At 36.9% G+C, this 25,568-nt stretch overlaps 6 protein-coding genes across 6 annotated transcripts; 4 read left to right on the top strand and 2 right to left on the bottom strand.

Annotated features, from left to right (window-relative positions):
• Nucleotides 1–3,332: 3,332 nt before the first annotated feature.
• On the bottom strand, nt 3,333–5,034 carry PHYBLDRAFT_176572 (hypothetical protein). Its single transcript, XM_018437799.1, has 11 exons — nt 4,879–5,034; nt 4,744–4,803; nt 4,462–4,637; nt 4,245–4,381; nt 4,135–4,180; nt 4,048–4,056; nt 3,936–3,955; nt 3,868–3,876; nt 3,745–3,798; nt 3,587–3,680; nt 3,333–3,505 (listed from the first exon to the last, which is right to left on the bottom strand). Exons 1-11 carry the CDS (start codon nt 5,028–5,030, stop codon nt 3,432–3,434), a joined length of 831 nt encoding a protein of 276 aa, XP_018299017.1. The 5' UTR covers nt 5,031–5,034; the 3' UTR covers nt 3,333–3,431.
• A 2,894-nt stretch (nt 5,035–7,928) lies between these two features.
• PHYBLDRAFT_138522 (hypothetical protein) lies at nt 7,929–9,965 on the top strand (the record flags this gene model as incomplete). Its single annotated transcript, XM_018430014.1, has 7 exons — nt 7,929–7,999; nt 8,116–8,180; nt 8,270–8,339; nt 8,427–8,551; nt 8,650–8,734; nt 8,825–8,980; nt 9,110–9,965. 7 exons carry the CDS (start codon nt 7,929–7,931, stop codon nt 9,963–9,965), a joined length of 1,428 nt encoding a protein of 475 aa, XP_018299016.1.
• Nucleotides 9,966–11,334: 1,369 nt separating this feature from the next.
• On the top strand, nt 11,335–12,404 carry PHYBLDRAFT_105245 (hypothetical protein; the record flags this gene model as incomplete). The annotated part of the gene is made up of 3 exons (XM_018427890.1): nt 11,335–11,398; nt 11,571–11,894; nt 11,977–12,404. 3 exons carry the CDS (start codon nt 11,335–11,337, stop codon nt 12,402–12,404), a joined length of 816 nt encoding a protein of 271 aa, XP_018299015.1.
• Nucleotides 12,405–12,748: 344 nt separating this feature from the next.
• On the bottom strand, nt 12,749–14,774 carry PHYBLDRAFT_161609 (hypothetical protein; the record flags this gene model as incomplete). The annotated part of the gene is made up of 7 exons (XM_018434435.1): nt 12,749–13,017; nt 13,119–13,217; nt 13,326–13,737; nt 13,802–13,878; nt 14,005–14,065; nt 14,139–14,291; nt 14,439–14,774. 7 exons carry the CDS (start codon nt 14,772–14,774, stop codon nt 12,749–12,751), a joined length of 1,407 nt encoding a protein of 468 aa, XP_018299014.1.
• Nucleotides 14,775–15,515: 741 nt separating this feature from the next.
• On the top strand, nt 15,516–17,010 carry PHYBLDRAFT_120760 (hypothetical protein). Its single transcript, XM_018428758.1, has 3 exons — nt 15,516–15,527; nt 15,622–15,888; nt 16,002–17,010. The coding sequence occupies exons 1-3, from the start codon at nt 15,525–15,527 to the stop codon at nt 16,872–16,874; spliced, it is 1,143 nt and encodes a 380-aa protein (XP_018299013.1). The 5' UTR covers nt 15,516–15,524; the 3' UTR covers nt 16,875–17,010.
• Nucleotides 17,011–17,717: 707 nt separating this feature from the next.
• Nucleotides 17,718–19,546, top strand: PHYBLDRAFT_90417 (hypothetical protein; the record flags this gene model as incomplete). The annotated part of the gene is made up of 6 exons (XM_018443752.1): nt 17,718–17,931; nt 18,171–18,196; nt 18,311–18,457; nt 18,620–18,780; nt 18,941–19,256; nt 19,454–19,546. Coding segments are annotated over 6 exons (957 nt in total), but the record flags the coding sequence as incomplete, so codon positions are not given.
• Nucleotides 19,547–25,568: the final 6,022 nt, after the last annotated feature.

Genomic DNA, 25,568 nt, shown 5'->3' with positions numbered 1-25,568 from the left:
TAATCTATATATAATAAGCCATTTTTTGTTTTGACAACCAATAAACCATGTTCTGTAAAATTTATTTCTATTCCAACAACCAATAAAATACTCATTTATAAGAATATTTGGTGAAAAATATGTTTTTAATCCAATTAAAATTATTAATAATCCAAGCTCTATATAAATGAAAACCAATCAAGTGAATATGAATTGTAAAGTGACCAATGGTTTTAGATATAAGCTTAAGATGGAAATTTTAATACCCAATAAAAGAGAATTATAAACCAAGGCTTTCGTATATAAGCACCAATAAAAAGTCAAATATAGATTACAAAAATGTGTATCGGTAACTGAATAAAACTTCACATTTGTTAATGAGCGGGGTTATACGATAATCCATAACAGGCAGGAGGTGAAAAAGTGGGTAGGCAAAAAACACCCACCTGGGCGACCTCCTGAGCGGCCCCCCAGTGAACCCCCGGCGGACCCTCTTTTTTTCCCGTAGTATATTTGTATTTACGCTTTAAGCTCTCAAGATGTACAAAAACCTCCCATACAACAATTGTAGTTCACCTCACTCCAAATAAATAGTATCTGAAATCTAACGTCAACGTGAATTAGATGTTTATACTTACGTATCATGTCGACAAGATTTTGGACTTTTCGTTCGAAAGCTAAATACTACCTGTATATGTTTTCAACAGTGTGCAATACAAATGTGATTTGTACAAATTCACAATATATAAAAGTACCTACCTACACTAGGAAAAAGGAGACAAGCAAATAGTAAGAGGAAGAATAATAATATAATTGCTCAAAAATGAAGGCTTTACGAGTCTTATAGAATGAAATACTTATCTAAGGGTCAAAAACACAATACCTACTGTTCCCTTTCCAATGACTCATTTACAAAAATTACTATTTATACAAATGGGATAGTCGAGTGAATGAGTAAGCAGCTTATATCATAATAATATTTATTTCTTTATAAGCTTACTTCAAAACTCATATTCCTTTCTATATTTCGAACATTATGATATTGGTAGTTTAGAAAATTGGAGTAATGAGAAGTGCTCGGCTACTCAAATCTTTATATGGCCTTTTTTTATGTGATATACTTTTCGTAGTGTCTTGAGTACAAATTAAAGATAAAATAAAATAGTAAATTTAAAGAATGCTTGTGTGTGCGATTGTCAGAATAAACAGGTTTAGCAATTTTTTGTGTGAGTTTTGGAATGGTTCTGTGTGGGTCAACTTAAGGTCGCGATGCTATATAAATTATTAGGAAACTAATTCTATGCTTTACGCCATATGAATGTATATCGAGGCTTTATTACCATAGCTACTAGGATTTCAAGTATATTTATTTAAGCAAATATTTACTATTAAAATATTGTTGAAGTTACCGCTGAAAGGAGGAATTATTTAATAATAATAAAAGGTACATTTAGATCAAAATAGTATGGTGTGTTCGAGCATAAACATCAAAGTTTTGAAATCTTTTCAATTTTACCCCAAGAAAACTCCGATAGTAGAATATATTCAATTCCCGATATAGATAGAAAGAAAATCGAAAAATAGTATTTTACGTTACACAATAATCTTTTTTAGGAACATTGAAATGTACCTGTTGCTATAGTGACTCTCTTTTTCATTTCAATATAAAAAAAAAAAAGCTGAAACTCCACTATTTTCTATTGATACCTCTTGACTTTGAAGGTCCATGACTTTTTATTCAAGCCTTGTTTTGAGAATCTTTTAAACAAGAGTTATTCGGAAGAGTCTTCCCTATAAAACATGTTTAAGCAATTCTCAATAACTTGTCTGTAGCAAAAGTCATGGAACTTTGAAAAGCACCTAAAAACTTATATATTTATCCCCGAACACACCATAAATTATATATAAAGAATCAGATATACATCCAAATTGATTAAGCAAAGTACTTCTACATGTGTAAGTAGTCCAGTGAGGCACATTAAAATTCACAACTTAAATAATCTTTGACATTTATTGCTCAAGTATTGCTCAAGAAGTCTTTTTTTAAAAAAAAAAAAAAACTGCGCGAAAATGCGTGGCCCAATAACCAATATCACTGTGAATAGCAGATTTTGTAACTATTTAGTAAAGAGTGTTAGCGAGACAATATAAAGGTTTTGATTACCACTGATATGTTTCTCTATTACCGGTGGAAAATATATATATGGAAATCTGCTACAAGTCTACATTCTCTCTAATATATCAAACTTTGGGTGTAATGCATCGGGTCAATGAACCGTGCTTGGACCGTACTTGAAATGAGTTAGAATTAATATAGTGGCCTGGGCGGAAAGCAAGCTGGAGAAAATTATGTTAGGAGCTGGCTAATGGTCCAGATTATTAACATGTTTCAACTTTTCGTGTTAGAATTGACTCATATCAGGGTCCATTACCATATGTGTACTCAGCAGGATTTTACGTATAGTTTTAAATTACAAAAAAAAATTGGAAAAAAGGGTCTTTTACCGACTTAGAAAAATTCTATATCCAAGAAAATAATGGTAGATTACTACAAATCCACAATTTCTTTAGTACAGTAAATAAAAAGCTATTTATTTTGCATTTATTCTTACTAAAGCACAAGATATACTACTTTTAAAAAATGATCTTTACTTAAGCAGTTGTAATATTATTCTGTGAATACACAATGCTCTAATAGTACATATTGTTGTCTTCTACATTTTCCGTGTGTATTTCCTAAATTTGTAGGTATCTCAAGCATCTTATTCTGTAAATTTGTTTGGATTAAGAATTAGCGAGACAATATTAGCCACTTGATTTTTTCTAGTAATAGTAAAAAGGAAATCAAATAATCTACTGCTTGATATATTTGTTTGGTTGGCTATGAGGGTGTCATTTATATCCTTCTTTCTTTTCCTTTCAATATACACTTTAATTTGTTTTTGGGATTTTTAAGTAGTTATTTTTTCTTGACAAAGACAAGAATCACACTTTACACAGCAAACCTAGCGTAATTTTTAAATATTACATTTCAATACATTGAAAATAGTATCTACCCTTGGTAAAATATAAGTTAGGTTTATTTTTAATTGATTGCCTCAAATAATTAGATTATGTACATTAATATGGCATGGTGTGTGTATCCTGACGTAAACAGATAAAGAGAAAATAGCTTTAAAAAGAGAATGACCTGATATGGAGTTATAGTTAAACATTATTGATAGGTCAGTCATTTGCCCATTAATTGTAATTCGGGCGACTTTGATGTGAAACGAGGCGTACAAAATGCAATATTTAGACAGTGTAAGAAAGTTTCCTGGTGCTGGTGCCTATACTGTGCATATTTTGCTTTAAGGGGTTACATAATAGTACTGTACTGTTTTTTTGAAATATTTTATTTTATTTTATTTATTTTATAATCCTGGAGATATTGAATGCACTGATGTATTAACTCAGAGCTTTCCTTGGAGTGGAGTGAGAATGAAATCAGGGTAACCTGGGTAAGTAGCATTGAGCCAATGTCCGCCTAAAAAATAAGAATAAAATTGGTAAATTCCAGTTATTTGCCTTTTAACAAGAACCTCATTGTAAGCACACAATTACTTACCATCTACGACTAGAGTTACACCACTGATCCAGTTTGCGGCATCAGAGAAAAGGAAGACGGTTGACTGTGCAATATCCTCAACACTTCCCATACGCTATAGAGATTATGTAATGTCAATAAAAATATAAAATTTTCCTGGAGCTATATATATATATTACCTGTAATGGAACTGCTGTTGCATCAAATTGAGGACCAAGCTTTTCCATACCAACCTACGATCAAAGGTTTATAATATCAACGTTTCATCCACATGACTCTATAATCTAAACAATGTCACTTACAGTTGATTCCTATGAATTCAAGTTAGATACAATGCACATGTAGATCAGGTATATAATTTTACACTTACAATTGGGCCTGGAGCAATACCTGTCGTTCCCAGCAGACAATGCAAGTCAAATTATTATTTATTAGATGTAATCCATGCTATCAATCTTTTTATATATTTGACATAACCATACCATTAACACCTATATTAAGAGAACCATATGTCACATTAGATTATTATACAATAAAGGTGTACACACACGCTATCAAAGGTTACTTACGGACGCCGTGTGGGCCAAGTTCAACAGCCCAATGTTTGGTGAGTGCCTTTTGACATTGAAAATACGACATGTAAATTACATATGTCTGTAGGCAATCAATATCGACTTACATCAATAGCAGCCTTTGCTGATCCTGCGTGCTGCTGGAAAGGAGTACCTGTGTAGTACAAAGTAGCGCTCACATTGATAATAGCGCCTTTGCTAGCTTTAATGTGTTTCAATGCAGCCTTGGTGAGGTTAAATGTACCTAAGAAATAGATAAACATTTGTTTTTGTTTTAGTTTCTAGACTTTTTTACAAGAAAAAAAGTCTATGGCTTAGAATTACCGAGAAGATCGATTTCAATAACAGTACGGAAAGCATTATAAGACAAGTTTTCGAAAGGAGCCAAGAAGTTTCCAGCTGCACCATTGATCAAATAATCGATATGTCCGAATCGTTCTACTGTTTTTCTAACAGCTTCCTCAAGCTGCTCAGGCTTACGGACATCTGCAGCAATTGCACTATGGAATAAAATAAGCTCAGGCACCAAAGGAATGTTTTTATGCTTTTATTTATTTACTTATATATATATATATATATATAAAGCGTTATAGTATATTTACTTACATAACCTCTCCACCAGTAGATTCGCGCATTTCCTTTGCAGCCTTCTCAAGCTTATCCAAACTTTTATGTATACATTAAATATAAAGTTAGGCTTAAATATATATATATTCCAGTTTGCCATCTTATGATGTTAACCTTCTGCTGATGATTACAGCCTTGGCACCATGACGAAGAACAGCTTCGGTCATTCCTCTACAGATTCCACTTCCACCACCGGAACAAAGCAGCACTTTTCCGGCAAAGATGTTATCCTTGAAAATCTGAGTTGTAGGTACGGAGGCAGACATGTTGTGGTATTTTGTATTGAATTTATTTTGATGCTAAAGCTTAAATACTCGTATATCTTTACGGATCACGTGATGCTGATATTAAAGCTGACGCATAAAAAATACAATTAGTGTCAAAATAAGATCCTCTTTTCAATTGAAGAATATGTCATTAGGATTTTCTTTGTATTTGTATTCAGGGGTATATTTTCTTCTGCTGATATAAGTATCAATTATCATTAGATCTTACAGTGTGGGTGGTTTTTTTTTAAAAAATAATAATAACAAAATAAAATACATTTCAATTGGCTTTTGACAAAGGAATATTTTCATAGATTTACAGCATATGTATGTATATGTTAATAGTACTATTATCATTAAATAACATCTTCAACAAAATGTATTTCCCCACATCTTTAATTTATTAATTTTAATATGCCAATAAAGCATTATGTCATCTTTAAAAAACTATATTAGGTAGTAAAATATTACATCAAACTCTCTCTCTCTCTCTCTTTCTGTGTGATAAATACTGAATGTCAGCAATAATGGAAATGTTGATTAGATTCTTGTATTGTGTTACTGTAATTTCTTTATTTGGAATGAATTTCGATCCCACACTTACATATCTTAGCAATAAATATAATTTTAATTACTAAAATTCAATTATTATCGAATCTCACGACTGTTGATCTGTCTTTCTTTCTTTTATTCTTATTTGTTCTTTTCTTGTAAACTGAACTATCATTGATTTGATACCCAAGATTAATTCTGAATATTATATGTATATTATATATAAATATACAATTGAAAAATCAAGAAAAGTGCAATCCCGGTAGCTTGATCTGGTTTGGTGGATTGAAAAATATATACAGCAGGTTATTCATATAAAATTAATGAATATAAAAATAAGGTTAATTTACTGCTTGAAAACTTTGCCATAAAATGGGTAACCGAATTATCCAATGTATACTTTTTTCTGTATTATTTATTGGCAATTCAAATTGCGACATATAGATACAACTAAAGGACCGTACGTAGTTAGGGACAGTCTCGTTTTTACTCTCATGACAGCTAAAATAGCCATCGTCGCAGCTATGTTGTAGCTGAAGGGGATATCGTCAAAAGCCAGTATGAAATGGACTGACCATCTTGCACGCAAAGTACAACCCAAGAAAGCATGAATATTGACAGCTGTATTTTTGAGATGGAGTCTAATGTATATTAGTTTGCAGTCGTTTATCGACTGTGTGCTTATGAATGTATATTAGTTATCAATGAGTAAAAGTATATACATACACATACATATATATGCATACATAATTTCATTCTTGACTTACTACTTACAAAGTTAAATATATTGTTCACCATAAAAAAGCTTAATTTGTTTTTTATTCATTAATCAGGAAAACTTAAAATTTTAAGTGGGCATGTATAATATCTTTAAGAAGTGTTCTAAAATAACGCATACCATAAAATATAACCTCTTTAATTACAGTGTTATTCTTATTATTATCTTAAATCAAAAGTTGAATATTAAATAGATCTTGCCCATAAGTAAGTGTATGACTTTAATAAATCATATTCTGAAACGGCTTCATTTTTCTTAAAAAAAAAAGACAAAACAATAACAGCAATGGCTGGCTACAGCAAAAAGAACAAAAGAGATAAACCTTGTGCATTTTATTTGCATATAATGACTGTAGCTTTTTCTTTAAAAAAAGTTTTTTTGCACACCTGTTGTTTATATTTGCACGTTTTCACATCTACAAAAAAGATATGCTTAATTTTCCTGGTTTTGTATGTGCAAGAAGATGATAGCTAAAGAAAAATAGCTCGTTTTTATTACTTTGGATTATTTAAAATGGCAAAGTAAGAATGGTTCATTGGGGTTTTGATAAGAGTATCTCTTTAAAAAAATGGATACCGTGGAGTACTTGTTTAGTTTTAATGCATTCTCATTTTTTAGTTTACTAATCTTTGAACAGTATTTACTAACATGTATCTAGTAACCTTGTTTACAAATAAGGTTGCAGTCCATGTACACCATACATATGTTTGACTACTTGAGGTATATTTAGTAGATAGTGGTGCACACTACTTTAAGAATCTTTTTATCGATCTCAAAATATAAAGCACACCAAATTGTTTTTTAGCAAAAGAAATTCAATGGTTCCTAGAAGAAAACACTGATTCTAGAACCCATTGATGAAATTGAGAGTTTGATAATAAAATAATATGCCAGCTTTACAATAAACATCACATCAATTCCTACTGTTTATCCGGATATATATTGGCATATTAATATTAATAACCCCAAGCTCAATTGTTCAATTCAGCATCAATCCCAATGACCATATAAGCCAATGGCTGAGATTTGTTTAGAGTAAATACCCAGAACAAAACAAAACTACAAGGGTTTTTATAGTAGGAGAATAATAATAATACAATAATATAAATCAATTAAGTGAATTATTTGACTTGCGATTATCAATTTTTTTAAAAAAAATCTCTTTAAAGCCAACGATGCTTTGAAAATACAATATTTGTACACACATGTGTAATTGTAGGCAGCTATCTTTAAAAGGTCGCTAATTCTGCCATTTGAGTTCAATTTGAGTGTGCAATGCAAGGTTAGCCAAGGACGCTAACATAACATTAAATACATTGCTTTATGTTCGACGTATTTATTTTTTTGGACTTTATTGGTCGGATGATCAAAAATATATAAAAATCCATGATAAAGTACAGAAGAACAACTCTTCTCTTTCCCGCTCATCAACCAAACGTCTCCGCCTAAATTACCATACAAGCGTGTTATTTTTTTTATCAGATCTTCTTTTTCTTGCACAACCTTTAGTTTTTCTCGTCTTTCCGCTTTTCTTTCCGTTTCTTGCTTCTTCCTCTTAGCTCTTCACTATGTCAAAAGCATCTTCAGCACATACATATAATTATATCGCAAATGATGAGCAGACGAGAATATCACCAAGGTAACTAACAAGTCCTTGATCAGATAATCATTAGTATGACGTATTCAAGCTCCCAAAAGATCAAGTCTTACCAAACCCACTCACCCTTTGTTTCTTTTTATCACTATCATCTAAAGACGATTTGTGCTAAGAGCTCGCCAACAGCCAATACAGACGCGTATTAGCACTAATAATGAAAGAGGTGCGTAGTCTATTGTTTTACTTTATTTTTATTTCTGCTTTCAATAAAGCAGTTAGTTCCAACGAGTATTTACCCGGTTATTTCTCCAGATCGTCGGACTCTTGACCCCCCTCCTATCATTCAAATCAGATTACAAGATGCCTTACCACAGGAGACGCAGTGAGTGCAATTTCCCGGGAGTTTTCCAAGTCAATTTTTTACTTACTCAGTTGTTATGTTATGAAGAAATTTTTTGCAGGCTCCTAGTTTTTTTATGTGTGCCAATCTGGCTCACTGGAGCGATGATAATGAGATCTACACTCCAAATCACAATGCTTTGTCTGGCCAAGCTGTGTCTTCGCTGTACAAACTCAAAGACATTGACAATAATGGTAATTAATGTCTGTCAAAGGACACGATTTGTGTTCAGTGATGCTAAGCCCCAACCATTTTCTTTTTTTTTTGTGTTTTTTTTTTTGGTTTTTATCAGATGGAGGATTTTTTATTTTTGGTGATTTGTCGGTCAAGGTTGAAGGAAGATTCCGATTAAAATTCACTCTGTTCGAGATCACAGCGTAAGTCTCGCACATATTATTTTATTGCTCTAATTTATCATGATCCGTGTAACTCAAAATAAGGCGTTTCCTACTTGAATTTCTATATAGTTCAGGTGCTAATGCCAGTGTCGCAATGTTCTCGGAAATCTTTACAGTTTATTCGGCAAGATCCTTCTCAGGAATGCTAGACTCCACCTTTCTCTCACGTACGTTCTCTGACCAAGGAGCTCGCATTCGCATTCGAAAAGAACACAGATCTCAATTGTAAGATGCGAATATAAAATATTAAGATAATCAATTATTCAAATCTATTATAATGAAAAAGAAAAAAAGAAAGAAAAAAAAACTTTAAAGAAACGAAACACAGACGCTGACTTTTCTCTTTGTTATCAGATCTGGGTCACGCAAACGAAAACATTCTATTCAAAATTTGTCCGTTAGCCCCCCGCCAACTGAGGCCCATTCGCTCACACCCTCAAGCTGGTACCCAAGCACAGACGACTCTACTTGCCCTCAGAAATCCGCCAGCAAGTTTAGACGATTAGACCAGGATACGGGTTTTCCCGTGGTTGACACCCATGTCTCAGTTCAAGGCTCATATTCTCTTGATGACCAATCGCCACTATACACACCAACTGGATACAGCGGTTGGAGATCTCAGTCTGGCCGTCCTCCAATGGTCGACACTCACCAAGATGTACCCATGCCTATCCATAGCAGACGAGACAGCATGAGCAGTAACAGTGGAACCGAAAGCACCTGTAGCGAGCCAAGTTCAGCATCAATGCATCATCTCACGCCTTCCCACCCCTTGACAAAACCAAGCTTTGTTCCACTATGTACCACAAAGTTCATCTCTCCGCAACAACAGATGTGTAACGAGTTTGGTTTCGTACAACGTGGTCTGGAGCACCCTTTTTCCAGGGCGACTTTTGTCCAATCCGAACACAACAAGAGAGAATCTCCGGGAAGCCAAACCCCTACACTTTCGCCATCTCTGAACAAGCGTGCCTTTTACGACAATGAAGACACACACATGGTACAACTTCCACCTCTTCGTTACATAATCCCAGACAACCACTACCCTTGCCCATCTATTTTTGACAAAGATGAGGTGGTCAAGACCAATGCTGCAAAAGCAATGGTTCAACTTTCCAGTCATTTCAATATTGCACAAACTCCACAGCCAATTCACCCTACCAGTCACACCCACACGAACTACTATGCCACCCTTTCTCCTACGTTTTAATCCTTGCACTTCTTTATATATTTATTTATATATTCTATTCTATTTATTTTATTTATTTCTTTAAAACAAAATCCTTTCATATATATATATAGCCCTCCCTCTTCCAGTCACATATATACTATACACCATTCTACCCAGGATGGATTTCGCTACTTTGTACATTATTTTATTTAGATGTATACATCTTCATTTGCATTCCCCCCCACCTCTTATTATTTAATCATATTGTAACATTTTTTTTTATATATTATATATTTCTTAAAGCCCTTCCCTCCTCCTCTCCCAAGAAATATATATTTTATTATTTTTTATTCTTGTTGTGCGTGTGTGTTCACACAACATAATAAGTAACGCCTTCCCACCCCCTCCTCTACTTTACTCTATTCTACTCTACTCTACTGTATTCAATTCAACTACCATTTTTATTCTTCCAATTAGATTTATAGTAAACACAAAAAAAAAAGAATTTTTTTAATAAAATAAAAACGCATATTTAGGCGTTATTAGTATCAAATTCAATAAATATGTATATGTAACAAGATTAGCTTATGTTAGTATATTTTATTGGTCGGGCGCAGATATACCGTCTAGACACTAAATACAATACAACATAAAGAGGTACAAGAAATTGTATTATTCTAGATCAAATAAATAAATATAAGCAAAAGCTAGTCTTGGCATCTTCTTTGGTCATTTTATTTGCCCATTTCGAGCCTATTTTATTTTAATTTATTAAATATAACTGACTTTTTAACTGCTATCTTCAAACATACCGATCAAATGTATTGCAAAATGAAGCACGCTTTTTAGCTCCAAATTTAAATATATAAAAAAGGGTAGATATCCCATAATTGCTAGTTTTATTCAATATTATGTTCTCTGGCGCCACCAATCATGCAAACATACTTATAGATATACCACATATACCCTGTAGTATTCTACGTGTCTCAGATAAGGGCTCCTATACGTCGTTCAAGTTTAATATCGATCATAATGTAATCGATCGCTTGTGTAAACTAAAGCCTATCATTATTTGTTTTAGTCTTATTAATCCACAATTGAAATAACCTATCAAGAAAAAACGTGATCAAAGAGTATAGAGCATACAATCACATACATACATATATATATATATATATGTAAATGCCTATATATATAAGAAATAGTACCCTAGGATAGAATAGATCGACACACTCCTTCCCCTTGAACCACACATTTCTCTTCTTCTTTCTTTTTCAAAAAACAGACAAACAAACAAAGAATTACTATGGCTGTTATTACTCAGTTCTTTTGGCTTACCGGTGGATTCTGTCTGGGCTTAATGTCGATGGTCATGTACAATCCCAGAGATGCTAGTCATTGTGTTAGCATGGGACACCATGCCACTCGTGCAATTGAAGACAGCTCTACTGTTTTGCAGTTTGGTAACCCAGGTAAGAGAAACTTTTGTCAGACAAACAAACAAATAAAGAAAGAATATATATATAAAATAATAATAACAGCATCAAAAAAGGTACACAAAAATCTGTGTCGGTTTTCTCACTTTATTTTTAATTTTTTGCCTGTTTTCATTGTTTCATTGTTTCGTTCTTTCGATCATTTTAGGCCCTATTCATGATCTGATTCAACGAGATGCCTATGTCACTTCATACAATCGTCGTGACCGTATTCCTGACTGGGTCGGAGAGCATTTGACTGCTGATTCTATCATCAAGGGCTCTGGTGTTGACCGCGACAGATCCAACTTCCAAGAGGACACTGCAATTCCATCTCTCTACCGCGCTCTCTTGAGTGACTACAAACTTAGCGGGTATGACCGTGGACACATGGCCCCGGCAGCAGACGGTGTGGCCACCCAAGATGCTATGGACCAGACCTTCTACCTGACCAACATGTGCCCTCAGGTTGGAGCAGGTTTCAACCGTCAATGTAATGTTTATAATTGTTGTAGTAGTAATTATTTTTGTGCTAATTATTATTTTTATCTTTTGTATCAATTACATCTTAACAGACTGGGCTTATTTGGAAGCATTTTGCCGTACCTTGACCGCATCTTATGCTGATGTCTATGTCTACACTGGTCCTCTATTCTTGCCCCAACTCAACAACGGAACTTCGTCCGCTAGTGTAACTAAGCGCAAGGTCAAGCGTTCAGGTCCTGCTGCATACACAATGACTTACAGTGTTCTTGGTGATGTTCCCAATCTGTCTGTACCAACTCATTTCTACAAGGTCTTGTTGATCCCCACCTCTGACACATACGCATTGGCCGCATTTGTCTTGCCAAACAAGGCCATTGCCACCAGCACAGCTCTTACAAGCTTCCAGGTCAAACTGGAAGATATCGAAAAGGCCTCTGGATTGAACTTCTTCGACAAATTGGACCGTACCAAGTTTACTGATTTGTGCAAATCTACCACATGCGCTGTTAAAGCCTAGTCTTCTTTTTCTTCTTCTTCTTCTTCCCTTAATTCACACGCGCTTTTTTAATTTTTAATAATCTTGTGCAATGTATCACAAAAAGGGTGCAATTTCCTTTCTTTCTTTCTTTTTTAAAGATATTCTAACAAATACCACTTTTATATTATATAAATAAATTAAAATAAATATATATTATTGATCATAGTAATAATAAAATAATTAGATAGGATTAGTGGTAGGAAACTAAATAAATAAAGTAAATAAATTAATCATCAATAAATAATTAAATAAATAAATAGATAAAAATGAAGATGAAGATGAAGATGAAGATGAAGATGAGGTTTGCAATTAATATAGACAATTTAAACTATCCGAGATACATGAGTTTGATTATCCACTCTATTCCTTTTTTCAATTTCCATTCTCTTGTTGGGACTGGTATAAAATGCAACAAATGCCATCAAAGGCATAGCCAAACCTGTTGCCATGACCAATCCACGTCTCATATTGTTTTCCGGAACTCCGTGTTCTTCTCGAAGGGCGTCCATAGAAACCAAGAAGATGAGACCAAAAACCTGAGAGCATACCCATAGCATGGAACTCGAGACCGCTTCAGATACTGGATAAGAGCCTGTATAATTCAATAAAGATATTTTAGCCTTTTCTTTCTCAATCTGAATATATATATATATATATACGTGTGTATGTAGATGGTTACAAAAAAAAGCTTACATTCAACACTCAATTCAAGTGCAACAGGCAATAATGAAAACGTAAAAAAGCCAAGAAGTGCAGATATAACCATAATTACACTAAAATTATCTTCCTTGACTAAAGTATAAATCATTAACATATGAGTATATATACATATATGTATATATATATATATATATGATTTCTACAGTTGGGATTAATACCATGTTTTTTTTAGTTGCTTACCAACAAACAAAAGGGCAAGGTACATAAATCCAACCACAGGTACAAATGTCTTTAGTACAAGTTTGTGTTTCATTGTTTTGTCGACAAATAATCCAACCACAACGGCGCCCACGATACCAGCAATAATAAAGGCAGCCCCCAAAAACCCAGCATCGTCGACCGAGACACCGTATGGAGTCACGATCTGTGTCATTAATGAGGTAACGGTCGAGAATAAACCGCACGCAATACCAAAAGTGATGAAAATGATGATGAAATCGCGATTCTGCAAGAGCTGGAGAACGGCCGTGTGAAAGGGTAGATCGTGATCCATCTTCGTAGAGGCGCTGTAAGAAGGTGGTGTTTTAGGTTTGAGTGGGATAAATATCGAAGGGACAAGAACGGCTGTTGTTGCACATGCTATGATGAGAAACTACCCAGAGGATCAGAATATATTAATAAAGTATACAAACCCTAGCCTAGTTATTGTCACTTACACCTATCCACATATCTGATGAGTCCAGTACGACGGCAGGAAGGAGTAAATCGGCCACTGCCATGCCGACTGCATTAGCTAAATATCATTAAACAAGGAGATCAGATGAAAGTACAAGTACAACGACAAGAAGAAGAATACGAAGAGAGAAGAATAGATAAAAACAAATTATTTCAGCACAAAATGTGCATAGTTCATATTTACCCAACCCGCTCACCATGCTTGCCGAGCTACGGCCATCGGGACTAAACCAAAGAGAGGCATACTGTAAAGTTCATTATCATTAGAAGAAGAGAAGGGATATTATATTCACATAGGCATTAAAGCTTTGTACTCACGGGTGTAGATGAATTAAGAATAAAAGGTTGACCGACGGCACAAATGACCTGGCCTACCATTGCTAGCCCGAATCTCCCAGAGTCATTCTTGACATAGCTAGAAAAGAATCTCAACCAAGACCCTAGGGTTTGAAGGGAGGCACCAAGGAGGATCTAAGGAGAGCAAATGTAAGTCCACATTCTGTTTTTTTTTTCATATTTCAAAAAAAAGCACGATAATATATATATCGAAATTCCATCTTTATTTCTTTTGCAAATATTTTTGGGACTTTCTAAATCCAAGATCTTTGAATAACTTACACCGGTTTTTATACTATGATGATCAAATACATAGCTGGATACTGGTCCGGCAACAATATAGGTCAGCAGAAAAACATTGCTGAACCAGTTTACCGAAGTCAATCTGGCATTTCCAAAAAACTCTGACGCATAATCAGGCACAGGAGCAACAGAGAGCCAGTTCATAGACGAAACGATATTCAATAGTGCAATGAGGAATAAACCGTAGAAGCGAATACGGTAGGTCCGGAAAGGAGTTTGATCTGCTGTTTCCTTGGGTTCGACCGACTCTTTTTCATCGTCAAGAGGTATGCACGATTGCTCTTGCTTTAACGAGCATTCTTGGACATTATTCATGCTAACAAACAATAAATAAAAATAAAAAAAAATGATTCTAATACTTCTTTATTTACTTGTTAATAAAATGGAAAGAAAGAAAGGCAAGGTTTCGGGGTTGTTTGTTGAGATCTTACTTAAGCGGATATATAATCGCTGTTTTACCTCGTTAAGAGAAAAAGAAGAAAAAAAAGAAAAAAAGAAAAGAGAAGAGTTATCTAAAGGAGCACATGTTACATTGATTTAAAGCTACATCTTTCATATAAGCTGTACGACACCTCACAGACCCATATATTTAATGGAAAGCAGCTGGTTTTTTTTTATATATTGATGTAATTATATTATATATACAAAGTATATATCTTTTTTTTTCTATGCTTCGTTCTACAGTATATATGTATTTATTTACTTGTTGTTTAAAGAAAGAAAGAAAAGAATACAACACAGAAGCAGTGTATATAATTTAATTGGTTTACTCACCATGGTTACCTATAAGACAAGGTTAAACTTTTTAGTTGCAAAAAAAGTATTCATCAAAATGTCTAATAATTAGCAGAAAAGGACAATGGAATAGTAAAAAAAAATAGCTTAGAAACAGATTTGGCTCTTTGGATGTCCTATTTTGGCACCCAATGCACTATATGGTCGATACCTACCGAGCCAAGTGCTGGCCCGACGAGAAATAGTTAGTATTAGAACCCCGGACCTTGGGGTAAAGGGTGTTCTTGGATAGGAATCATTTGATCTTTCTCTTTAATAACAGGCTTCATCATGGTGCGTAGAAGAGATATCCATTCATCCATCTGTCGATCCAAAAAATCCTCATAGCTTATCAATGTCATATACATACATACATATACATATTTAGTCCGCGGCTGCCAGACCCGTTATCAACGTCTACTCCAAGACCGGCAAGGATGCTTCGGCTACCCTCCCCCTCCCCGCTGTCTTCAAGGCCCCTATCCGTCCCGACATTGTCAACTTTGTCCACACCAACATGGCCAAGAACAAGCGTCAGCCCTACGCTGTCTCTGAGAAGGCTGGTCACCAGACTTCCGCCGAGTCCTGGGGTACTGGTCGTGCTGTTGCCCGTATTCCCCGTGTCAACGGTTCTGGTACTCACCGTGCTGGTCAGGTAAAAAACAATACAAAAAAGTTTAGGGGGGAAATAGAGGAGAAAAAAGAGATAAAGATTAGATCTTTAAAGGAGAATATTGGAGATTAATCATCATGATCATGTTTAATTAGGCTGCTTTCGGTAACATGTGCCGTGGTGGTCGTATGTTCGCCCCTACCAAGACCTGGCGCAAGTGGCACATCAAGACCAACTTGAACCAGAAGCGTTTCGCCACTGCCTCCGCTTTGGCTGCTTCTGCTCTTCCTTCGTTGGTCATGGCCCGTGGTCACCGTGTCGAGAAGATCGAGGAAGTTCCCCTCGTCCTCGCCGATGATGTCGAGACCCTCACCAAGACCAAGGATGCTGTCGCTCTCTTGAAGGCCGTCAACGCCTACGCTGATGTCGTCAAGGTCTCCAACTCCCGCAAGCTCCGTGCTGGTGTCGGAAAGCTCCGTAACCGTCGTCACCGTCAGCGTCGTGGTCCCCTTGTCATCTACAACGAGGACAACGGTATCGTCAAGGCTTTCCGCAACTTGCCCGGTGTTGAGGTTGTCAACGTCCGTCGCTTGAACTTGTTGCAGTTGGCCCCTGGTGGTCACCTCGGTCGTTTCGTCATCTGGACCAAGAGCGCCTTCGGTCTTTTGGATGCTCTCTACGGTACCTACGAGACCCCCGCCACCTTGAAGAAGGACTACGTTCTTCCTGCTCACATCATGACCAACCCCGATGTTGCCCGTCTCATCAACTCTGATGAAATCCAGTCTGTTGTCCGCCCCGCCGGTAACAAGCACGAGAAGCGTCCCTTCACCCAGAAGAAGAACCCTCTCCGCAACCAGGGTGTCATGAACCGCCTCAACCCCTACGCTCAGGTCCTCCGTCGTGCCGAGATCGTCGCTGACTTGAAGCGCAAGTCTGGTAAGGTCTCCAAGGCCCAGCCTGCCAAGAAGTCCAAGCGCACCAAGCACGTTGCCACCAAGTTCCTCGAGACTCTCCACTCTGCTTAATTCAACTGTAATTCATTCAATTAGATTAAGGGACATTAAATAAATACATAATAAAAAGAATATATTAAAATATTTATTAAATATTTATATATCTATATATAAAATGATTTATTTTATTTTATTTTTTAATTCACCCAAAAAAATATGTATATATATGGGAAGAGATCAAGAGAGAGAAAAGATTGAGAGCATGTAATAGAAATTTTTCTTGTGTTTAAATAGAGTGCTCTACACGTGCTTCTAAACTCTTTACCCTTTTATTGCCAATTCTTCATTACTTCTTTGTGTGTGAAGTTAACGAGGTTTGTGTGGAACCCTACTGATCGAGACAAGCTTAGATTATTTATTTATTTATTTATTCTTTCGGGGAAGAGAAAAAGAGGCAAAAAAATAATAAAAATAAAAAAAATAGCCAAAGTGTCACAGTAGTTAATTACTTTATTTCCAATTCCTTTCCTTTCCTTTCTCTCTCTCTCTCTCTTTTACTCTTTTCTTATTGCTTCTTGCTTTTCTTCCTCTTCTCCTTTATCATTGGATACTGTAGTAGCGAAGACGCTTTGAAAGCGACCGACGGACACAGCCCAACACCGCTCCCTTTCATCTACATTTTTTTTTATATATTTTATAATTTGAATAGAGTTCAACTCTATATATAAATATTCTTGTCTTGTCTTGTCTTGTATTGTCTTGTGTTGATCAGGTCAATCAATATTCATACCCGGCCATTCCATTCCAACAATGACAAAAGACAGCCAGCAAACTGCGGCTATTCAAGTAGGCAAGTAGCCTTTTTCTTTTATTTCTATTCGCCTCCCTGCAGCCAAGCTTATTCTTCTCCTTACAGCACTACGCATAAGGCCACTGACCGGGCGAGATCGAGCACAACCTCGGTTCGCTAATTTGGCTCAGGATGACGTCCTCAAAGTTCACGAGAGTACTGTGCAGGTTGTTCCTCACAACAAGCTTTTCACATTCGATTATGTGTTTGGACCAGACAGCACCCAAAACGAGATATTCTCCGCTTTAGGAGACAAGCTGATTCAGAAATTTGTTGATGGTAAATTAATAAATTATTTATTTATTTATTTATTTATTTATTTATTTATTTATTTATTATTGAATATATATATAATATCATGAGATAGATTAGCTGGTTGTGGAAATTAGGTGTGGTGGTTGCTTAGATACTAATTTCATATTCGACTCCCTCTTTATGTAAACATAATTTCAATTCTAATTATTATAAATATTCATATTTATGATGATATTCTTTATTCTATTGTTTTATTATATTAGGGTACAATGTTACAATTCTTGCCTATGTAAGTTACAGAATATATAAATATATATATATATATATATACATTTTTTTTGTGTTAACCTAAATTCTAATTGTGTTCTAATAATGAAATAATAAATTAAAATATGATATACAGGGTCAAACATCATCTGGAAAAACATACACAATGGGCACTGCCCAACACAGCGGTCGATACAATGCTGAAGAAGAAGGCATTGTCCCACGTGCAATGGCTCAATTATTTGATATACTTCATCAAACCGATTCTGCCATAATCCGACCCGTGTCACCAACCTCGTCCGTATCCTCTTCCACCACCGCCACAACTCTCTCCAAAGGCCGCCTGCGTCCACTTTCTCGAATCTCAAAAACACCTCGTATCAGCACACCAACACCATCTCAGGCACCACCATTACCATCATTAAAGCCAAAATATACAGTCAAGGTCTCTTTTGTAGAGATCTACAACGAAGAACTCATTGATCTCCTCAATTCTGCCCCACCCGGAGAAACACCGCCGGTTACGATCCGAGAAGATTCAAAGGGACACATCTATTGGACAGGAGTCAAGGAAGTCGTCGTACACAGCACAGACGACGTACTCTTGTGCGTAAGAAAATATATGTCGATTGGAAGAACATTATAGACTGACCCAAACAATTTACTTTCTCTCTATATTTTTTGTATATATATATATGTGTGTGTGTGTGTGTGCGTATTGGTGTGTTGTTGTGTTGTTGTGTTTGTGTATATTTCCTGTTTATAGCTATCTTGAACAAGGAACCCAAAACAGAGCCACAGGCTCAACTGACATGAATGAAAAATCCTCACGCTCTCACGCCATATTTTCTGTATCCCTGCGACAGGAGAAATGGATGCCAAGCCAAACATCTGGACTTTCTCAAGCAAGTCTCAGCCGAGCAGCTAGTCCTACACCTTCCCGATCTACTGGTTCAAGGCAACGACCGCCAAGCTCACTCAACGTACGTCCCTCACTTAATGATCTCCGCCAACCAGAGGAAGGTGATTGGATTATTACAAGCTCTAAATTCAATTTTGTTGATCTTGCAGGCAGTGAACGGGTAAGAATTTACTTATTCATGCATAATATACATATAAAAATAAAAATAAGCACAAATCAAGGGGGAGCTGTTTCGAAGAATCTGTTGTTGTTTTTACTGTTGTTTTTGCTTTGAGAAAGGGGGGGAGATTTTTTTCCCGCGAAAATTAATGACAGTAATTATACTTTTTACAATTATATATATATATATATATATAGCTCAAACGCACTGCAGCTGAAGGCGATCGACGCAAAGAAGGCATCAACATTAATGCAGGCCTCTTGGCACTGGGAAATGTAATCTCAGCGCTTGGAGACTCGTCAAAACGAAGCACCCATATTCCCTACCGTGACTCCAAACTGACCCGTTTGTTACAAGATTCCCTTGGCGGAAGTGCAACCACCCTCATGATCGCCTGCGCCAGTCCAGTAGAGTACAATCTTTCCGAAACCCTAAATACCCTCCAATACGCCAATCGAGCACGAAACATTAAAAACAGAATCGAACGAAACGAGGTCGAAGAATGGATGACTACAGACAACATCGAACTTCTGAGAGGAATGATCGGAAAGCTTAGACAGGAAGTGCGTGTCTTAAAATCCGGCTCATTAAGCTCGTCCACATCGGTCGTACACCAACACAACAGATACGGCTCCGATGACACTGACAGCACGTCACCTATTCCCCCAACGGACATGGACCAGTTTTATCAGGAGCAGCGCGCTACTATTGCAGACCTTCAAAGACAAGTAGAAGAACTTGACGGCGAAGCTACTGTTACACGCGAACGCAACAAGGTCGTTGAGGCCGAGCTTAAACGAAGCCGAAAATACGAACAGATTCGAAAAAAGGAAGATGAACTCAAGGCCGGTGGCCCAACCGACCAAGATTTCCAACATCTTGTTGAACCAGTAATCGAAGAATATGAAAAAAGTATAGCTAATCTTGAGAGCCAGCTGGCCTTGGCTCGAACTGCCCTCAGTCACTCAGACAAAGGTTACGAAGAACAACAATCCAAGCTGACCCAACGCGAAGCTCTTTTGGATAGCCAAGAGCAGATTATTGGAGATGTAAAATCACGACTCACCAAAGCACTCGAAAGAGAGCAGAGTAACGAGTCTTATATCGAAGAGCTAGAGGCCAAACTCCAGCGGTCTGCAAGCGATGCTTTGCGTGACCAAGATTTACTAAATGAACTCAAGGGTAAAATAATGAAATTTAAGGAGACAGATGAAAACACAGAACAGTATGTCCTAAGTCTCGAGCAACGCTTGGCCGCAAGCGACACCGAAAGAGCCAAGCTCGTTAAAGAAGTCGAACGAATGGAAACAATTGCTGCAGAAAACAAGAAAGCCAATGTCGACCTTCGAAAACAAATCAAGAAAACCGATAGTGCGGACGTTCAGAAGATGATGTTAAAAGAATTGAGTGAGATATCCAACAAATACGCACTTTTAGAAGCAGAGCGCGACTCTCTCAAAAATCAACTCAGTCAAAAGACAATAGCCGAATCTTCTGCTGCTTCTGGTGGTGCTACTGCTGAGCCTATTAATTCTGAACCAAAATTTATCGCAAAGGATAGTATTGCTGCACCAATTCCAGTTTCTTCGGGATTGGCCGATGCTCATCAGGAAGATCTGGGATCCGCACGCCAAGTTAACAGAAGAAGTTACGCTAGTGAACGCGAAACAGCTGCGTCCGCTGCCGCATTAGCCGCTTCCCTTGCTGAAAAACGTGCCGAAGAAGAAGCAGCACGAGCCCGCCATCTTCAAAAGGAACTTATTCAACTCCAGCAAGATCATCAGGAAACACTAAAAGAAATGGACGAGATATTACAACGCTATCAGGAAGTAATTGATCATGTAAATGTACTCGAAAACTCCACGGCACATCAAAATAATCCCGTAGATGAAGATTCTCTGAGTAAAGAAATGACTCGAGCTAAAGAAGAGGCTCATCAGTTGGAACGTAAAGCCTACTTGGCTCAGATTTCTACAATGGAACAAAAGGTGGCTGATTTACAGAGCCAGATTGAGCAGCTCTCTTCTCCAGACCTTGCTAATGAAGCACGCGCTCTTGAGGAGACACTTCAAAAAACAGTATACGAACAGGAAGAAAGCCAGCGAGTTCATCAGAGCCAGATTGATGCCCTCAATACTTCGCTCTTGCACCTTTCCGCTCGTCTCAAAGCCTCGCGCAATATTTTGCCTCAAAAGTCTGAGTTGACCGTCCCTTTGGAAAGTGCACTAAGAGATGTAGCGGTTTCCAAACCAGAGCAGCAACCTGTAGTAGATAATTCTTCTCCCTGGCGTCAGAATGAAGCCTTGTTACAGTTGAAAGACACTGTCCAGTCTCTAGAGTCCATCCAGCAAGATTACAACGAACTCCAGTCACAGTGCACTATTCTTGTAGCAGAAAGAGCTCACCACCTAAAGTCCAAAGAAGAGCTCGAGGCCCAGAAATCTGATATGAAGCTTATCTTGGAAGAGCAGGTTGTGGACTTGGAAGCAAAAGAAAAGATGATTGTGTCACTTCGAGAAGCACTAGAAGATAGTTTGGTATCTTCCAAGACCGCTCAGGACAATCTTCAGGCAACGCTTGAAGCAAATGTTCTTGCAGAAGAAAAGCTCAGAGAAGCAACCATTCAGGCCCTGACTACTGAAAATGACAACAATTCTTTACGTGCTAAACTGAAGGAGACAAAGGTATTGACTACTGAGCTTCACGAAGAGATTTCAGGATGGGAAAAATCTCAAGCATTATTGTCAGAAGAGCTCAAGGAACTTCAAAACCAGAGCATCGCATTTGAAGAGCAATTGAACGACAAAGATACCCATATTAGCTCGATGACCCTGGTTCTTGAACAGCTCAAGCAATCGCTTCAAAAAGTGGAGGAGGAGAAGAGAGACTCGGCGGAGAAGCTTGATATCAAAGTTAAGCTTCTCGATGATGCAACCCAGGAAATCGATAGACTTATGTTGAAGTTGAAGGAAGCTGAGGAAGGATTAGCTGTTGCAAAGCGCGAGATAAGCGACGAACAAGCAAACCTGGAGAAAATCACACGAGAGAGTATGGCCGAAATGCAGCGTCTTTTGGAAGAATCAGACTTCAAACTGAATACACTTAAAAAACAGACTGAGCAGACTAGAGAGTTTGAGACCCGGGACGCGGCAGACAAGGCGAATGAATTTTCTCGCTTGATTGAACAGTCGACAATCGAAAAGGAGAAGTTTATCAAGAGCATTCAAGAATTGCAAGCTACAAACCAGGAACTCCAGGAACGTGCGCTGGTATCTGTAAAAGAGCAAGAGAAGTTGACCAAGAGCATTCAAGAAATGCAAGACACAAACCGAGAGCTCCAGGACCGTGTTTTGGCGTATGAGAAAGAGCAGGGTGATTTGATTGAGAAGCTGACAACATTGGAAGCTGCTCTTGTGGCTGCACAGGCAGATGTTGTTTCTGGCCAGAATATATCTTTGGACACCGAGAATATGATACGCGAACTGGAGAATAGTTTGGAATCTGAGAGACGACTATTGAAGCAGATGCCGATTGATCACAAAGCACAGCTTGATGCATTGGAAAAGAAACTGACTATTGCCCAGACTGAGATGGAAGAGGCACATAAACTAAATGACGAAAGACTTGAGCTTGCGAGGGAGTTAGAAAAGGTATCTCACGAGATGGCAGACGATCTTTTTGCGGCCCAGAGTAAGATTGAAGAGAAAGAGAGTCACCTTGTTTCGTTGCGGGCACAGATTTCAGAGCATGATCGTACGATTGCCGAGCTTCAAAAGATATTAGATCTTAAGTCTGATGAGCTCGAGCGTTCCGAGGGAATCTTAAAGACCCATGAGGACCAGATTAGACAGCTTCAGAAGAGTATTGAACGCCTGGAAGAGGAGAATCTTGAGTTTGTTGGATTGTCCGAGGCAATGGAGACCGAAGTTAACCGGCTGACTAAAGAAATTGAAGAGTTGTCGCATGATTTGGATGTCAGTGAGGAAAAGGCAATCGAAGCAAAGGTCAAATGGCAAGCTCTCGAGGCCGAGAACGTGATTCTCCAAGAGAAGTTAGTGGGAAATGCGGGAGATGCGGAAGAGAGGGTAGCATCAGAACGTCAAGTAAGCAATGTCGACAGGACATCATTGTCAGATGCAGGCGCGCGTGACGAATCTATTGTGGTGAGCCTGAAGCGTAAATGCGATGACCTTTCCCAAGAGAATGCCGAACTTTCTATTTATGTTGAGGAGATGGACACACAGCTTTCTATGCAGCAGTCTGATATGCAAGAAAAGATTAGGGAATTTGACAGACAGGTCTCGGATCTAAAATTAAATAATGCGCGACTTAATAAGGAGCTTACCTTGGCACACAGCATGAAGGTGCATGGCCGAGATGGAGACCGAGAATCTGAAGAGTCGTTTGGCAGCGGACGTCTTAATAATAATGGCGGTGGTGAGATGCATGATAGAGACACACCGCAGCAACAACGGCCGCCGACACCTGACACAAGTGTGCCGCCTGACTCGCCATCGACTCATACTGCAGATGCAGAGTTGACAGAGCGATATGAGAAGGACGTGCTTGATCTTAAGACTGCACTAACTAAACTAGAGCAAGAGGCTAAAAAGAAAGAGCGGGATTTGATGACAGCAGAGACAAAGGTGTCTGAACAAGCATTTACGCTTGAGGAAATGAGACGTGAGCTAAAGGCTTCAAAGGACGGACGCCAGACTACAGATGAAGCTATGCAACACCAATTGGAGGATATGAAACGCCAATGGGAGTCTAGCCAGGAATTGGCGCATCAGTTGGAGGCTAAACTTGCAGCAGAGAAAGCGCAAAGAGAAAAGGTGGATCGGGCGAGGGCTATTTTGGAAAATCGATTAGAAGAATCATTGAGCAAGAAGAATAAGTTTATGTGCTTCTAAATTGTCTTGATATTTTGCTATAATATTTTTATTTTTATTTTATTTTATTTTTATTTTGCCTAACACTTTGCTTTCTTTAATTCTATAACATTTGTATTTATTTGCATCAATATTTATACTTGAAATTCATTACTATTACTATAACTATTATTATTACTATAACTATAACTATTACTATAATTATTGTTATTTATCTATCTATTTATCTAATTACTTATTTTATTTTATATTATCACTATTACCATTATTACCATTATCATTCAATCTCATATATACAAAGCCTTGTAAAGCTATGATTTTCCTTTATGTATAAAAATGTATGTGTGCATGCGTATGTGTATATACCTATAACGAGGATTAGAAAACATCAAGGGGGTCAATGACATAAAAAGAAGAAAGAAGAAAATGAAAATTCTAAGTTAGGCGGGAAGATTGTATTGTATTGTATTGTCTGTTTCTTTTTTGCCTTTCTTTGTTCGTTAAATCCGTATAATTACTATTGACCTATCATAAATGACCAATGCCCATAAAAAAAACATAATTGGGATCATAATATCGCAATTACACTCCTTTCCTCATACTTATTTATGCTTTAATAAAATTTCATTCTTAACTTTCGTATAATTCAAATAATTCTTATATATACACACAAATATTTAGTTACTCATTTCCCTCTCCTTTCCTCCCCTTGATCTTTCTGTACCCTTTCTCACGCGATAGAGATTTGAACCGATAAAAATGGAGGGATAATATACATCTATACATGTATGTGCGACAAATTAGCAGAAATCGATATAAATATAAATATAAATATAAATATTATAATCTGGGAGAATAAGAAGAAAAAGGTCTCGAGTCTGATGATATAATGAGTAGCTGAATAGAATTAGTCTGTTAAAGCCAAAATCAACTAATGAACAACAGCAGCAATAACAGATAATAAAAACATAATAATAATACTATATTCTTATCAGCATCATCATCATCATGATATAAGCTTACTCTTTTACACATCATTTTGAAGAATAACACGGGGAACCGAATGTAGATCAGGGCAAGCGGCACTTTTTATGATAATAAAGAAAGAAAGAATAAAGGAGTTGACGCCAACAGATTGTGCCGAGGAAAGTCAATAGGATATTATAAATATGATTATAATTACTTGTTTCTAGTATTTAAATTATTTTAAATTATCCACGAATTCTGAATATGGATAGATAGATATCGTTGATAATACTATTATTGGTATCCTAAAAACAATATTTCGTTGCGAATATATTGATATTTTGTGTGAATTCCTTAGATGTTAATCTTATTTTAATATGCAGGAGACTTTTATGAGTAGAAAGGGTAACCAAATGTGCGCAAGTGTAGGCACTAACTTGTAAATAACAATATT

This window comes from Phycomyces blakesleeanus (genome assembly GCF_001638985.1).
Source record: "Phycomyces blakesleeanus NRRL 1555(-) unplaced genomic scaffold PHYBLscaffold_1, whole genome shotgun sequence".
Lineage (NCBI taxonomy): Eukaryota > Fungi > Mucoromycota > Mucoromycetes > Mucorales > Phycomycetaceae > Phycomyces > Phycomyces blakesleeanus.
This window is presented reverse-complemented; position numbering and strand designations above follow the sequence as displayed.